At 41.8% G+C, this 17,802-nt stretch overlaps 1 protein-coding gene across 21 annotated transcripts in view; it reads left to right on the forward strand.

Moving 5' to 3' along the window:
* Positions 1-819: 819 nt before the first annotated feature.
* rimbp2b (RIMS binding protein 2b) overlaps positions 820-17,802 on the forward strand; it is a 71,317-nt gene continuing 54,334 nt past the window's right edge. For 19 of the 21 annotated variants that reach the window (XR_011691592.1, XM_071482310.1, XM_071482315.1 and 16 more), the window contains exons 1-2: positions 821-925; positions 1,674-1,811. Coding sequence is in view for 20 of the 21 variants with exons in the window: in XM_071482310.1 (XP_071338411.1) it covers positions 884-925; positions 1,674-1,811 (180 nt within the window). In the remaining variant the exon portion in view is untranslated. Of the gene's footprint in view, positions 926-1,673; positions 1,812-12,202; positions 12,423-17,802 lie in introns of those variants that run through there. The other 2 variants (XM_071482327.1, XM_071482320.1) reach the window with 2 other exon arrangements.

The following is a 17,802-nucleotide window of genomic DNA, read 5'->3' on the forward strand; positions in this document are numbered from 1 at the left end:
GATAAATTAGCAGTTGTTTTGGTTTTCCACAGTCACTGTTGCTCAGGTTTGAATTTTTCAGTCAAGGATATGAATTATAGTTGGAGGTTAATACATCACCTTGCTGACAGCACATGTTAGAGATAGGAGTTCCTGAGCACCTGAAGGTTGAGGAGGATGGAGGTACTACATGGCTTTAGGAATCGTGCCTTGCAGCAGGGGTACGGGGCAGGACAGAGAGAGCCTTAGTCCAGATGTCTGTTTGCGTTAGGGAGGTTACGGCACTGCCTCCTGCCATGAGAAACAAACACTAATTGCCCATTGGCCCCGGGTTGGAGATGTGCAGCTGGGGACATGTGGCTAAAAATAGCACTGCTTGTTCCCATGAGTGGCGGGCACACAGCAGTATAGCATTAGTATTCAGCACTAAACCATGGCATGGACAAAAAAAGGTCATCTTCTGGCCATGGCCACAAATGTCAGGGTGGGGTACAAAGCGACACCAACACAGGGTGGGTGAACTGGTGGCTGCACCTCAGGCTTCGCCCCCATATTGACCAACCTACTGAACCATCGTCCTCTGTCTGAACACTTGCAGGAAAATGTCACATGGAAACAGCCAAGCCAGTGTCATGACATCCCGTGTTTTGTTTGTATCTCAGCAGCCTCCACACTTGTTCCATGAAGTCTTTACCTCCATGCAGCCATGGCCCTCCATGCTTGAGTCGAGTTACAGCTCTCCCTTTATGACACAAAGGTAGCATCTGGTTCCACCTGACTGGAGCCATGAATAATTTAATAGGGGGCATTATTATTTCCAGCCAGCTCCACTAGCTTGGCAATAACAAGCAGTTTAGGTAGTGCTATCAGCGTTGCTGGCTAAGTGGTTGAACATGAAGAGAGGATGTTATTTTACCTTGTTGGCATCTTATACTTGTGTGGCTTTGTAAGTATCTGGTTGAATGAGTGCTTAAGTGTTATTTTTCATTGATACACTAGGTCAACATGTTGCTCGGTTGTTTGCAGATTTTTGAATGTGAGTAAACAGCTGTGTGAAACATCTGGGTGACTGGGATAATGCAATTAAGTTACCCTTATACCAATCAGTTGATGCCTTGTAACTTGCACAGATTATTAAACACAACCCATCAGCACTTTATTTGATTTTACTGCTAATCCACTATACAAACATCCTTTTTCTATTTTAATATGTGATTTTTTCTTCGACTGAAGTTCATTGGAGTGCCTTTATTTTCCATGTAATCAAAGCTTAGTGGAGTGCTGTGTTCAGCATGTGCTCAAAGCAGCAGGTGGGCAGGTAGTTCAGTGGATACTTTATTCCTTCTATTGTCAGACTGAACCTGTGAGGATCAATGAAGGGAGAACACACTCTGTTTGCACTGCGTGAGAGTAGCTGTTAGCTGTTTTTTCCACTCAGACCACCTGCTGGCTCTGAGCGGCCACTCACCTACACTTTGAGATAGAGAGCTCGCAGATTTCATCACCAGTAGAACTTAGCAGCAGTTGGTGAAGAGTTATCTGGACTGAGTTAGCCCAAAGTTAGCCCAAAACTACATAATAAATCTACCATTGTTATTGTGATGACTAATCATTATGGGGAGGTATTACTATTCCTATATGAATTTGAATTAAATGCTTTAAACAACTGCAGCTTTTCTGTTTCCCTCCCACAGCTAAGAAATGAAGTGTTGCCCCACCACCTCTCAAGTGTGCAGCGTTTTGACACCTTTCGTCTTCTAGAGGACAACAGGAGAGTCCTGAGACTCAACCCGGAGACCCTGAGCCACCAAAGGCTAAAGCAGAAGTTGCTGGTGAGTTTCCTGTGAACGGGAGATAAAGGCGTGCTGATGTTGCACTAGGCGTGGGCCATTAGGGGCAGTTGAAGGCTGCTGTTGAGGCATTTGCTTTCAGCAGTTGTCAGGCTTTCATGTTCTTCTTCCTGCTTTGGATTGTGAACTTATGAACCATGAGTTATTTTTCCTGCAGTTGTTGGTTTAATTTTGAAATGAGCTGTGTTTGCTTCTGCTTGTGTTCATTTAAAATCATCACGGATTAATTGAGGTCAAAGTTTTTGTGTATTTCGTGACCACTGACCATATCAGAGAAAACTCAGGAGACAATGCCTTTTAATTTAGGCTTGTGCATTCACCTCATGTCCGAGGAGGAGATGGCTGTTGGCAGACTGCTCCTTTGGCTAATTTTGCATACTTTTAGGCAACTAATGTTTAAGTTTGAAGCATTAGTTCTATGTAGAAGATTGAATAGATGATGATTTTATTTTTAGAAGAAGTGAGGATGTTGATAAGAATTATATGTACAGTAGAAATAATGCAAGGCAAATAAATAGGCCTGGCTGCTCATCAAGGAAGGATTGCCATCAGTGCAAAGCAGGGACCCTGAAGGTGGCTTCTGCATTTTAACCTGCAATAATCTTGACATCCTTCCTGCACAGGGACCCTGAGTTAAAATGATATTTAGTACATGTAGTGTTTCACTTTTATATGTGGCATATTCTTGAATAAGTCTAAGTGTAACCAAGTGATCAGAAACTAACTTGAGGAGGGAGGTGAGAAGGTGGGCCACATCTGGTTTTGCCCCCCCCTTTCTGTTAACAAAGTGTATATTAATACTGACACAGAGCATCTACTGGGGTCACATGACTCTTTTTTTTCACACTTAAGATCATGTTTTAATAACCATAAAATGTGGCACATTGTCTTAACAGTTTGGTTTAAGTGCTGTTGTACCTGTTCAGTATCATATCTTGTAGAGTGAGGACACCCAGTAACCATGCCGTTGAAAATGTTGTGGAGAGTAAACAATAGGTTTCCAGAGTGAAGCTGGCTTCGTCTTCCTCAGGCTTCCTCCAGGCTGCGATCTCACAGCGGAGGCTGCTTGTAATTCCCCCGGCTTCCCCTGACGTCTGTGGTTCAATATGAATGAGCTGCATCGATTAGACCTCAGTGTGTTGCTTGCACAAAGGGGGCGAGTGTGTGTGTGTGTGTGTGTATGTGTGTGTGTGAGTGTGTGTGTGCATGTGTACGTGAGTGGGGGGGGACTGCTGGCTTTCTCTCCTGTGTCTCCTCAGCACTTACCAGACTGTTGTTTTCGCAGAGGGCAATGTTACAAGTGACATCTTTTAGTTGAACCATAAACTGAAGCTTTGTTATTAGCAGCTTCTATGTGTTAAAGAACAGTGAGTGTAACTGATATTTCCTACTGGTGTGAAGGAATTTTATTGGCAGTAATGGCAACATAAGACACTAACAAAGATGTTGTCTGTATCAAATTTCTCCTTCCATGTTTCCTGGTTTTGGTTTGGACACATACAGTCGCACAAACGTACAGAAACACATGATATTCACACACAGCTTTCACAACCCTCCAACCTTCCTGTCTTGTCTCACACACTGAGAGCGTGGCCTTCCTGTGCTAATGTCTGCCAGCTGTAGTCTATAGGGGTGCGAGGTTAGCGCTGCTGACTGTAATTTTTTGCATAATGAGGGTGGTGTGGGCTCTATTTTTAAACTCTGTGCCTGCTTGTGACAGGACTACTTGATAATTAGCTTGTCAACATTTCTCAAGGGCTCGCCTGCCATTTCAGTAATGTGCAGCAGCATTTTCAAAATGACCAAATGTGAATAATAACATATTTCTAAAAAAAAAAAAAAAAAAAATTGGATTGTAAATACATTTTTTAATGTGTCAGACGCCCTAAAGGTTTTGCAATAATTCTGTTTGAAGGACATTTAATTGTGAATTTGCCTACATATCGATGGACAGATTGTTTAATGTGAAATATGGAGTGTATGCTATTACTTGGCAGTTGTTGCCTTCCCTCAGGCTTAATCCACCGTATCTTTTGATTACACTGACAAATTTGAACCAAAATCTGGTAACACAAAAGCTCGTCCCTCGTACCTGTGGTGGTTTCTGGGAATTGAGTGTTTTTGAAGGCAACATGCATCCTATCATGTCATTAAGCTGGTGTTTTGCACTGCTCACTCAACAGAGAAATGGACTGGGAGGAACAGGGGTATTGGTGGGGGGGAGGGGGTGGGTGTTGTTAGTTCCCTCGAGTGGAAAAACAGCTGATTATGGATCCTGAAAGACTGACGTAGCATCAGTAATTACCAATACTGCATGGTCCTACGCAAGATGCGAGTGAAGTGGTAATGAAAAACTGACAGAGCATGAGGCATGTCTTCAGCGAGCTCCATTAGCCTGCAGCTCTGTTGTCTTATGATGGAGATGCAATCAACAAACCGCACCCTACTAAAGGTATCCTCTTTGTGTACACAGCTGTCTGTGGCTGTTCCATCTCTCTGTCTTATGCAGTGTGTGTGTGTGTGTGTGTGTGTGTTTTCCTGTGAGCAATCTTGATAAAAGCGATGCTTTTTTTTTTTTGTACCCTTTTCTGTCGCTTGTTCTCTTTTAGGCATGCAGATTTGTGCTGAAGAGGGAATTTCACAGATACTGAGTTGTAGTTGTTATTCTGCAGAAGTTGACATTTACATAACGTTTTCCTCTGTTTAGGAATTTTTAGTTTACGACTGCAGGAGTTTTCGAGATCAAGGAAAGTGGCAGAAGAGAGAAGCAGTTCTTTGCCACTTTCCTGCCTATAAATTATGCATCTACTCTTGTGGAAAATACAGTCAGGGATATAATTAAAGTCTTGTATTTTGAGCATGAACCTGCTATAGGGCTGTCACTTTTTATTTGAACATTCGAACATTCATTTGAATGTGGGAGGAAAATGTTAATATTCAAACTGTAACGACCTGTTCAAATTCAAAATTCACAGCCTCTAAGCTCAAGAGACCGTTTGAAGTGTTTTGGCTTATGATCCAGCAAAGGGCGCTCTAAAATGTCACTATCAGCTCGACCGATATGGCAAGCCCTATCAGTAAACTAAGCACTTAGTAATGTTGTGTTTTTGGTTCAGAAAATGGAGAACAGCGAGCAAAGCAGTCACCAAAGCCTCTGAGAAGCAGTGTCTGCTGACTTGCCACCCAGGTGAGGCAGCAGGGGCACCACATACGAGCGGAGCAATGTCAAGTGTACAACTTCGTCTGACTACCTACTATTCGGCACACTCAGCTTCAGAAGGCCTTTTGCCAGAAGCCTGTAAAAATAGCAACAGTTATCTTCAAGCATATGCAGCCCATTGGTATTGTTTCAGGAGTGGGGCTTCGGGGTTGTGCATTCAAATTCTTTCAAATTCATTCAAACTTGATTTTTTGGAAAAAGTGATGACTGCCACCTGCTCCTACTTTGCTGATTTGATCTGTGGTCATATGAGTGCATCCAAACCAACCAAACAGAAATCTTCAACCAATCAACCGGCTAGTTTTATATGCTTTGCACAACGTGAGAGATGTACAATTTTTTTTTCCAGATGTTCTTAAAAATGCAAAAGATGAAGCAGCAAAATACAAACACAGCGGGTTCACTGTTAAATCCTCTATTGCTAAAAAGCGAGACTATGTAACATACAAAGAAGAATTATTACATTATTACAGTTATTCATTTATTACATGAGCGAAATGACTCAGTAATGTCAGTTAATAGAGAAATATCTAGCTGAAGTTTGCTAACATTAGCCAGCTTTAGCCTCCACTGGCAAGTGGTCATCCCAGACCAAGCAAGGTTGTATCAGCAACACCCCTGAGTGTAATAAATTCACCAAGGGTGAATTTTATTGCTAGTGAATGCAACTTTTCATTTGCAAGAGCAAGACAGTGTTATTTCTCTTCTCACAAAGTGACATGCGGTTGCTTTAAATTGTCTTGACAGTCTGACGGTAACAAGTTGAGATGTTTTTCCACCTGATAGGTTTGTCCTCATCCCAGTTTTCTTCCTGCTCTGCTGCAGGGGAAGATTTTTGAGGTAAATTGGCAGGGTTTCCAGGGTGTCAAAAAATGAAACAGGCATATCATTCAAAGACTCATCGAAGGGAGCTTTTAGCATTTTTCAGCACTGAGCATTTGAAAGATCCAAGTTGCATGAACAGATGTGCTGAAAGTGGAGAGGTTTACTGATTTACTGCCAGGTGCTGTGATGTTTGGTGCTGTGTGATGTTTTAGCAAAGATCTAGGCAATGCCATTCTCTTAGAATCTTTCCAAAAGATAATTTCTGGGTCCACATCAGTCGGTTTTCTTGCTGTGCTCTGATTGGCTCACCTGCACATTACTAAGCTGAGGGTGTGACCCATTACACACCTGTGGGAGTGTCTCACTGTCGTAGCTGAGATGGCAATGGGCGAGTCTTATTAGGGCTGTGAACAGTTTCTCCTTGGTTAACTCCTGCCCTCATAACTATTCATGACTGGGAGCAGGCCTACAGTCAGGCCTACGGGTTTAACTGGGCTGCACTCGGTTTGATGGTCAAGTGAATCACCAGGCCAACGCACATTAGAGTGCTGCTCATGAATATGCATCACGCAGATTGCAAAAATCACAGTCACTTTGCAGTATCATAGATTGTGGGTTCCCATCATGTTCTTCTAAATCAGGGCTAAAAATATTCCCTGGTGTCAACTTAATGTCTCATGTACTCTCTCCTACACCACCATCAGTACCAGATTTGTCACCTATTTATTTTTATCCATATTCAGAAGACATACACATCAGAACAACAGAAGGGCTGAATCGATCTCCCTGCTAACCACTGAGCCACCGTGTGTCACAAGATTTAATGACACTTCACCATCGACTGCTGATGCTGCCCAAGCACTGCGTTTCTGCCTTTCTTGTGCCACATAATGCTGAAATTTTTCCCCTGATCAACCTTTATTACTTTGTCAGTGTTACCTTACCAACACACAGGCTGGAATTTCTTCACAGGATGTTGCTGGGACGAACATGTGTGGGTGTAGATTTGTGGTTTTCTATCATTTATTTCCGTAAGTGAGCATCATATTTTTATTTGTGTGCATGTGTGCTTGCGCATGTATTGATGTGGGAGGCCCCTGCGCTGGGGGCCAACCTCATGTTTACATCACTTGTAATGAAATTAGAGCCGTGTGGCGCCCACACTACAGGCCTCCACTGATCCTCTAATTCAATTACCCCCCTTATTAACGCTCAGATGCTGCTGGCTGACCCAGGACCGCACACTGCTCTTGCTACACACCATTCACTCAGCGGCTTTTCTGCTTCTCCAATGGACTGACAAGTTATCAGAGATTGTCTTACTGATGCACAGGGTCATCCAGGTTCCTCCTTGATACAAATGTGTTTGGTTATGACTGTAGAAGCAGCCCCAAGTCTCCCTACTGTGACGGCAAATACGACTTAACAGGAACTCGTTTACATGCCTAACATTGCACAGCGTGTGTCAGACTCTACAGTAAGATTGGAACATATTTTTATGCCTCTCTTCCACTTTGCCGTTTTTCTATCACATCTATTCTTGGTTGATCTGCAGTGATTATTTATTATATCAATATATTTAGTGATTGTTTGCTTATAATATGATATTTGCCAACATGTACAGGCTTTAGGATGATAACACTGAGGGGTAGATAGTTTTAAGTTCAAAATTCAATATTCAGGTTTATCCTCAGTTGTCGGGCAGTGCAGGATAAAGCTTCACTGATGTTCCACAGGGCCGCCTCGAAAGGGCTTCAAACCAAGTTTATTTCCATGTGGACCATGTCTTATTGCATGCACAACCTCCTTTTTAAACTAATGCCGTCCTTACACCGAACAACTTTTCATGAGATTCCACTGTCACAGACAAATTTCAAGTTTTCGGAATAAAATCACGAAAGTTGTGCTAGACACAGATAATAGTTGTATATTACAACACTCGAAGGAAATACCCAGTTCAACTTGCAATGATAAAAGAAAAGCAAGTAAAATTTGCTTTAAACAGTGAATGGTTAGTATTTTTACCTTTGGAAATTGCTAAAAAATGACGTGATTAATACATTTCATTTTAATAATCAAATAATAGTTTCAACTTTAATCAATGTACAGAGAAAAAAATATCATTCACAAGCAGTAAACACTGATGGTCTTATTTCCTGACTGAGATACAAGCCTTGAATGTAAACTGTAAGACTGTGTTGCTGTTGGAACAAGGCCCATCGCCTCTCTACTGTAACAGGTCTGCTGGCGGCATCTATGGCTGGATTTAACACACAGGGGGTCTGCTGCCAGCACACACACACACACACACACACACACACACACCAACCAGGGCAAACACGCGCACACAAACATACATACACAGCACTGTGTGTCGTCACTGTTTGGGCCTTTACCTCACCAGATAAGAGTACACTTATGATGCCGAGATAACGTTTATCACGGCCACATCAGAGATAGTGGAGAGAGGGAGAGAGTCCTTCCCAGTCTCCTCCAGGGTCAGGTGTTTCCGAGCCCGCTGACACCAGCCACCTTCATCTACAGTCTGGCCTGTCATGATAGCCATAGGCTTTAGCACCACTCCACCCACCCTGTATTCATTCAGCAGTGGTTTGGTTTCCCGTGGGTAAAAAAAAAAAAAAAAAAAAAAAAATCACCAGGTTTGATATAACAACATGGTGCTACAGTAATGGTAAATAAAACCTGTAAAATAAAGATATACGTTGCCGTGATATTATCTCATTATGCTGGGCTTAAAGGGGCTGCATTAGCAATAGCAGCAGAAACATTGCTTCATATCACAGATTAAATTGCTGGGGGAAGTGTCTGAAGTTAAGCCGGTTAATGGGTTTATCACAGGTTTGCAGAATCCCCTGTCTTTTGACCCGCTTGAGTGCATGCATGATACAATGAGGCTAAATCATCATGCCCATATTCAGGATTTCAAAGCTAAATCTCTGCCAAGTTTCTTAATCTCTAGCCACTGTATTGAGCTTATTAAAATTTCAATCTGCTACAGGCTCTCTTTCTCGCCTCACAGGATGAATGTGCCCTTTTAATAATGTAACCGGTTTTAACAAGATCGTAAAATGTTCATCTAACTTTCATAAGCCCTGTTAGCAAAGTGACAAATTCATGTGGTGGCAGGAATCACTTTGGCAGTCCCTCAGTTTTAGAAATGAGAACACAGTCAGTTTATTATTACTATTATTAATTTCTTTCCTTCTGGTGCAGCTCGGTGGAGGCCGCAGAGTTGTGCCTAAGTTTCCAGCAGCCTGCAGGGAAGGCTGGGCTCACTGCTGTGTCACCCCTGTGGCTCTGAAATAGAGGTTAGTCATGATGGGGGAGATTTAGATTGGCCCTTCTGGTAACTGATAGCGCTCCTCTGAACACTCCCCTTCTCCTCTGCCTCATCTATAATGTACATGAGTTGCACAAGGCTAAACCCTGAAAACACAACCTTTTCAGACGCAGCTACAGCGTCTGCCATGTGATGGCTTTCATAATCCATTTATGGCTGATGAGCTCTCTATGTTTTTACGCTCTTTAATACAATATGTGGTTCAGTGACATTAGTTGAACTGCGGCAGGGTCAGGGTGGCGTGAATGCAGAAGCTGCTGGCTGATTTGAGTCTGTGTGTGTCTGGGTGCTTCTTCCTCTCAGGCGTTGTTGGAGTAATGTGACCTTCATAGGAAGATTAAAATATGTAGCAGGCGTGCATTGATTTTTGGACTGGCCACTGGTATTTATGGACTCAGCCAGTGCATAAATATTGATACCCACTCTCCTAAAGAAAGATCTGACTTTCAGTGTGTTTCTGTGCACTCATGTGCTGGCTGAGTCAAAGAAAAAAAGAAGTATGAGAAGACACCTGATATAAGAGAATAATTGGTAGCACATGTGTTTTGGTAACCTAAATCTGCCACTGACCCAGCAGCAGCTTAATAAGGTCATTCCCATTATGTGGTGGCTAATTACAATGTCTGTCATTGAAGTCCCCGAGCTGCACAAGAGAGCAGTTTAAAGGGGCAGTTCACGTCAAAACACAACAGTGGCATTTTTAGTCATGCTTGTGGTGTGGCTCTGTGGATGTCGATTGAGATCAGTAATTGTTTCATCTCAATGATCTTGTTTTCATAGTCACTGGACGTCAAAATCACAATCAAAAATACAATTGGTTTATTCGCCCAGACATAGATGTCGATATCAGTTGTTAAGTTACCAAGACATTTGATCCCCAGAGGATGAATCCTAATGACTTTGAGTGTCTCAACAACTCTTGGACGGATTGTTGTGACATTAATGTAGGTTTGGTCATCACTTTTTATTTTTATTATGTATTTTATTATTTATTTATATTTATTTTATAATTTCATTTTGTATTTTATTTTATTACTTTTTATCTGGGGCCATCAACAAGATCGTAATAACTGAAAAATTAGTGACATTCCCACCAATCTCAGCTGTACTTTGTGTTTAGTGCTAACTGCAAGTGGAAGATAGTGAACATGGTGAACATCGTACCTACTAAACATCTGCATCTTAGCATTGTCATTAAGAGCATGTTAGCGTGTTGATTTTAGTATTTGATTTTAAGTGCTGCTGTGCCTAACTACAGCCTCACATAGCCCCACTTGACCTCTGTGCATCATATGTTGTTCCGTGACTCACTCACATAAAACTCTCAGTGCAAAACGTAGGGGGGGAAATACAAATCCAATTTTTTATTTTTTTTTATCTGTCATCCGGCAGCGATTTGCATCTTCACTCTCTACGGGACGAGAACATCTTTGCTCAGAGGGATACCAGTGTTTAAATCCGCTATTTCCACAGGCTGTGCCCAGTTTTTCAGCAACAGCCCCACAAACATGGCCCCCACTGCTGTCATCCTCCGTGTTTTTGCTTTTTTCTTTTATCAGACAGTTGACAAACAAACAAACAAAAAAAAATTGAGCGCAAGAATCAAACTGAGGATGTTGTAGTTATATGACATGCACATTAATCACTAGGCCACCAGGCCTCCCTCTACCCATCCATTTAAGCTCGGGGTGACACACTGAAATTTAGATAATGGCTGTAGCTCCAAAAATATAATGCACTCAGTAGTATTTGTTTTGTGCTCAGTGTTCCTAACGCTGAGTGTCTTTTATTATTTGTTTTTTTGTTTTATGAATACGCATATTTGTTGAGCATGTTAGCGGCTTTGTTTTGAAATCTTTGTGTATTTGTAAAACGTCAGGAGGTGGTAATTGTGCCCCTTTAATTAGACTGGTGCCTGGGTGGAATTAAAGGCCAACAGTGGCTGCCAGCGTTTCTGGTGCAGACAGAGGCTGACTGATAAGCCGGCCACTCACAGTGTCGGAAGAGCTGCGATGAGCTGTGTCTGTGTCTGGAGTGTTGGTACTGTATGCTGCTGTAACCCTCTCTTGTGTCCTCGAATTGCTCCTTTGTCTCAGTCGGGAATGCTTGTTCATCAGAGCGTTTTGTTCGGTGGTTAGGCGTTTTGTTTTTTTTTTTTGTTTTTTTTTCTCAGAGCTTGTTGTTGACTGTGAAGTTCAGACTCCTGCCTCTTGCTGCATTTGAGATGCTGTCCTCTGTGAGGTTTTGTTCTTTGTATGTACTTTAGGATGAGTGTGTGGGGCAAGTGGCCCTGACAGGCCGACTTGGGATGACTCACACTGCTGACACGACTTTTTGTCCAATGAGTTCACCAGAAAAAGGTTGTTTTCTGGGTCATTTGCTTAGATTGCATCTCTCTCCCTCTCCTTCTCCTTCCTTTTCTGGTTTTTCCAGCCAGTTGATGTCTTAGGTGTCACACAGCTTTCCAGTGAAGTGAGAACCAGCTCGGGAAAGACCTGTGACTGTGCCGATTAAAGCAAAATTCACCATCAACTTCCACTACATGTATATAAAAAATATATGTATATATGTGTGTGTTTGTATATGTGTTTATGTAGCCACATATATTTCTTTGTGTGTAAAAAAGATAACAAGGAGCCAGTGTCTCACTCCAGAGCTGCATCTAAATGTGCTCTTCAACTGAAAGTGTGTCTGATAGAAGTCTTACAGAGCAGAATGTAAAAGTACTTACCAGGGACTGAATATTGGAGTTGCACTCCCTTAGAGAGAAAGACCATAAAATGGCTGGGATACTTGTTCACCTTGTTAAAAGAAGCATTTTTGCTGACAACACTCTGTCCTGTGCCACTTGTAGTTGTTGTGCTGGTCTTGAGTTCATATTAATCTCCTGTGTCAAACACAGTGCTTATCAGTGTGTGATGGTGTATTACTGGGCAACTGGAGCTCTGGCAGCATGCAGTAATTTGATCCGCAGCCTTGGATAGCAGCATGGACTTCAGCTGAACTTCAGGATCAGGTTGCAGAGGAGGATTCAGAACTCTGTGAAGAGAGGTCTGTCTATCTCGCCACCTCTGCTACAGTCTGGACAGACTCGTGGAGACGGAAAACTTACCATTTGTTACCTGCTGCTTGTCTGGATATGAGGGAACTAGTCTTTAAGGCTTGCACCGTCTCTGTGTGGGAGAAGGTAAGGTGAGGCCGGCGAGAGTGCTTTGGAGGAAGTAACTTCTGTGCAGTGGGGGTGAAAAAATTTAGGTCAGAGAAATGTTCAGGCAAGTGGAAATAGAATTGTGTTTGATTGATGTTTGAACATTAGACAAGTAGCCAGTCTGTGTCAGTGTCAGACAGTTTTCTTACCTGCCTTTTTTTTCTTTAGCAATTTACTCTCAGATAAAAGACTCAAATACTTAAATACAAATGTTTTGTATTTAACTGATCATTTCCTGTAGAATTTAATGTTTCATTAATAACAAGTGCTTATTTTTCCAATTTCTCTTTGCAGATTTGTTTCAGGTAATTAATATTTTTTTATGTCAACTGTTTACTGTATTAAATGTTGACTTTAACAAGTCATTCAGTCTTATATTAAATTCTGCAAGTGGTGTGAGATAACTCCACCTCCTTTCAGTTTCATCCTACAGGCAATCTACAGAAACAAGCCAAATTACTTTGTTGCAAAACAAGGCAGGAATGGACAAATTCCTCCAGCAGACACTGGATTTACTTCCATCTCTACTATTAGGGAGCAAGATTATTGATTATTGATTATTGATTATATGTGATAAATGTTTAGCATTTTGAGAAGATATTATGCAAATGACCTGGAATACTTTTTAAAATTAATCTCTTAGAAAGTAAAACATCAGAAAACAGTGAAAATGTCCATCAGAAGTTCTCATCTTCAGATGTCTTATTTAAAAAAAAAAATGAAATTTACAATAATATGAAAAGAAAAAAGCAGCAAATCCTCATATTACAGATGCTGGAAACAGAGAGTGTTTGGAGTTTTGCTAAATAATTGACTTAAACGATAAAACAATTGTTGATTGTTATCAACTGATTATTTCTGCTCTAAAATTTTCAAAGTGTAATTTACAGAATTTCTTCGGAAGAGTATTTTACATTTACCCCACACTCTGTACCATTTCATCCCCTGTGACCCACAGTGATGTGTGCAGGCCTGTCTTCATTACAGTAACATGACCACAATGGAAAGTCAGCTATTCAAACATTAAACTGAGGCTTTGGCCCAACCCTTCAGCGTCTGATGCTCTAATCATTCAGTAGACTAACACTGGAGCTGCTGTGCTGCTCTGCTGTTGCATAACACCGGCCCTGCTTGTACATTTACCAGCTGGGAGTCCTCTACCTGCTCGTGTTTGATATTTGTGGCAGAACCCTGTTCAAGAGTGAGGGCGTTTGGTGTCTCCTTGCTGCATTGCTGCCATAAGCACTGTCTTCGACTTAAAGAAAACCTCTCCCCTCTTTCCCTCTCTCTGCACTGATGATGACTCACACTCCAACACACCCTGCAGAAATCTCCTCTCATGCACCCGAGAGAGAGAAGATTTGTGCTCTTTTGGTTCTAATACACACAATACCTGTTCATGTGTCCTGCTCTACCGGCTCTGTCTGTCTGTTTATAGAAATACCTGTACTCATCAGTATTCCCTGTGGTTCCCTGCAGAGTGGAAATGCAGCTGGTGTTTTTGTGCTGCTAAACCCTTGAGTGCATTTTGCATTTTTTTGGGCAACCAGTTCTCTTATCTGCAACCAAGAGTCTTCAGGAGTGCATTTACATTCATCAGATGAAGTTAACACCTCCAAGACGCTGACGTCAAACCCTGAGTCACAAAAAGCACAAATTAGAGGCGTTATTTTAAGTGAGGGAGTGGAGTGTCGGATCAAAGCTTTATCAGATGGTGCTTCCGTAAAGAGTTGGGTGGAAAGGTGCCATTTATAGGTTGTCCTCGTGATCCCCTCACCGTAGGCTGCCCTCCAGTAAGCAAGCTAACACTGTGTGACATTTGCAGTGATGCTGAAGTCCAGCCTGCACGTGCTGCGGTGCCGTAGGTCCGCTGCCCTCAGGATTCTGCTTCTCTGGAAATAGAAAAAGAGCAAAGAGACCGAGCGTGATTAATGGCCATATATGTGCAGCAGAAAACACAACAGGCCTGTCTGCCGCCATTTCCTAACACATGGCCCCACAGGCTGAGAATTACATAACAGATCTGCAAAGATGCTCATGCTGATTCTTAATTGCTTTGGTTCATTTATCGTATGCGATTGTGGCCGCGTAGCCTTGTGAAACTCGCGCGTGTCAGGTGGGATCACAGTCACAGTGAGATGTGAGCGGTTTCACATTCAGAGTGGTTTGCCCTGCAATTGGTCTCTCTCCTCTTATTCACCATGCCCCCTAGTTCAGCTCTCAGGACAGTCTTTGGAGGAAATCTTTTATCTCTCCCGCCTCGTGCCAGTCTGGATTTGACTGCCACTCTTGTTTTTTTCTATTAAGAATGTGCTATTTTTAGCACGCTGTGTCAAAACACGGCTGTCTCATCCTGTGTATGTATGTGCACACTGAAATAACTTCCCTTCCCCAGAAGGCTTGAGTGGTCTCTTCAGCTACATGTGCTGAAACCCTGTTTGCTGTGTTTCACACTGCATGCAGACCCATTACGCAACCCTGTGCATCAGCCGCGGGGCCACCGGGCCAGAATGGCAGCCAGCTACCAATCACTCTCCCTCTCATCTTCCCTTTCTTTCCTGTTTTCATCATCTCTTTCCGCCTCTCTGTTTTACCCCGACCCGCTCTTTGTTCCTTTCTTAGTTCATATTTTTGAAGGTAAAGGAGAATGCATGGTGCACAGATTTGTTTGTATACCAAATTACAGCAGTGTGTGTTTTAGAGAGTTGGTAAAAGCTGTGTATTGCCCCTGGCATGCAGAGTTGTTCTCTCTCTGTGTGCTGGAGTGTGAAGGCAGGTCAGTGGGGGCCAGCAGAGGAAGAGAGGATGATCTGTCCTTTGTTGTCAGTGGGCTTCCTGTGTGCTCTGCCTCATCTTAATGCAAAGTAGAGGGTTGTATTTTTAGAAGGTTTGGATCTCTGAACGGACATAGTCAGCAATACTCCACTAATTGTTTGATCTGCCATATTGCACAGTTCTCTTGGCAGGTTCAACAGAGCCTTAAATGTGCCCTGAATTCATGTCATCTACTAATAATTTTAAAGTAGGGCTGTCAAACGATTAATTTTTTCTTAATTGTGATTAATTGCTGAATTTCAGTAATTAATGTTTTATCACATGACTTAAATTCTATTATTTTGCATTTCAGGAATGTTTACTCTTGTTTGACAACACATAACCGTCAGTCTGTCTGAAGTAGAAGCTAACGTTAGCATGTCTGACGTGTAATTATGAAGATGTCTGATAATTTATTTATCCGTAGTAGAGCTCTGGCTAAATTATATTTTTATTTTTCAACTCATTCGATCTTCACCAACGACGGTTCAGACATTGGATTTAAAAGCTTTAGGTCTCCCGACACGCCCCTTTATGAAGGCCAGAACCGTCCCCCTTTCGCTCCCATAGACATGACTTGCCACAAAGTATCTTGCTCCACCATATAAAACCTTTGTAGGAAGTGTCTGTGGCAGATTGACCAAAAGTAAGGGTGTGTCAAAGGGTCAAAATAGTCGCAGCCAAAGATTCTGGAACGTAGTGATCTAGAATATTTGGTAACAACACCAGTGACGGTAGCCACTTTAGTGGCAATTAACACGATTGAAAAAAATAATGCGTTATGCTCTTTCCTAAATCTCATCACGATTAATGCGTTAATGCTGACAGCCCTAATATAAAGTATAACATGCAGATCCTTATTCAATCCTTCAGTCCCATGAAAAATATACTGATAACAAGTCAGATTTCATTGTATGTCTGCATGTGATGTTTTCCCATTAGTTTTGTGAGTAGGAAAAAGAAGAATCAATTAAGAATCAGTGTATTGTGTGTAGCTTAGTAAGTTTGCACAGACATGTACCATGTGTTTACTAGAGTAAGAGGGATGAGGTGTAGAGTATACTAATACTGCAAATTGCAAAAGTAAACAAAGTGTTTAAAGAAAACATTTAAAGGAGCAGTAGGGTGTAAAAATACTCCATGTTATCAGTAAAATGTTGTGTCAAGAATGGTCACGTGCAGATTGTTAAATCTGAATACTGATTGTGATGAAGGTGTAAGTTAACTTTTAGTAACTGGACAGTTTAACCAGACACCAGTGTTTGTTTACAGTTGTAAATTAATGAGGCCGTGTTAAACTCAGCTGGAGATCTTAAAACTAAACTTTTTTGTGTAACTGACAACAACAACTGAAGAAAAGCGATAAAAACCTTCTCAATGAGAACCAAACACAAATGTAACTGTAACTGGATGATGGCTGTAGTTTTATTTAGCATGCAGACTACAGGCTAGGCTACAACCAACAGCTGTTAGCGTAGCTTAGCTTAAAGACTTGAGTGCAAAAAGGCTAACAGCTAACATGGCTCTGTCCAAAAGTGGAAAAAACAGCACTACTGCTGGTGTACCAGCACCTCTAAAACTTAGTAATAAATATATTGTATCTTGTTTGTTTAGTCTGTACAAAGACAAGTGACAAGTGGTGGTCTTACAGAGTCAGGATAGCTGTTTCCCCGGTGTTTTAAGTCTTTGTGCTAGGCTAATCGCCGCTGCTGCTTGTTGCTTCGTATTTGATGGAGAGATGTGAGAGAGGTATCCATCTTCTCATCTAAATGACAGCAAGAAAGCAAGTAAGCTTATTTCCTACCTTTGTGGAATTTTCCGCACTTGATGCAACACACATCATAATAACCATGGAATCTGAAGAGAGAAATTACAGGCTAATTATGCTCTGCAAATTAAAAGCACATTATGTTCCATTCAAGTCCGCTCAGAGCATTGAGATTGTGTCTGCTTTGACATCTCACAGTCGCTGAAGCCATCAACATTTCACTCACACTCTATAAAGGTGGTAAATGAGCCTTAGACAGATACTTGAAGTAGTTCAGAGTTTTAATTGAATGAACTGAGATTGCAGGCACATAATATTGACCCTCTAACACACACACACACACACACACACACATTCCTGAGCCCCTTACCCTAACTTCAACCATCACTCTTAATGCCTAACCCGAACCTTAAAAACATGTCTTAGCCCTCAAACAACCATTTAAACTTGTGGGATTTTGCACATCCCCACAAAGCTGTCAGACCCCACAAGCATAGTGAGCTCCTGGTTTTTAAACCACACAAATGTAATAAAACAAGCCCACACACACAGACACAGTCTATTTTATTTTTTTCTGCTGCTTTATTTCTGACACATGAAAAATGCTTTGAAAAAAATGGAGACAATCTGTATGATAAAACCCCCTACAACAGTGCAGTCTGTGCCGTTTTTGATGTGGCTTTATATTCTGTGTGGGGAAAGGAGAATCTCAACACGGTTAAGTTCTGCGTCAACTTGCGTGTAAATGTAAAACAGCTTCTCTTTTGCATCTTTTGC

Source organism: Trachinotus anak, unplaced genomic scaffold (genome assembly GCF_046630095.1).
Source record: "Trachinotus anak isolate AG129_WGS33_773 ecotype Australia unplaced genomic scaffold, CSIRO_AGI_Tana_v1 ptg000008l, whole genome shotgun sequence".
Lineage (NCBI taxonomy): Eukaryota > Metazoa > Chordata > Actinopteri > Carangiformes > Carangidae > Trachinotus > Trachinotus anak.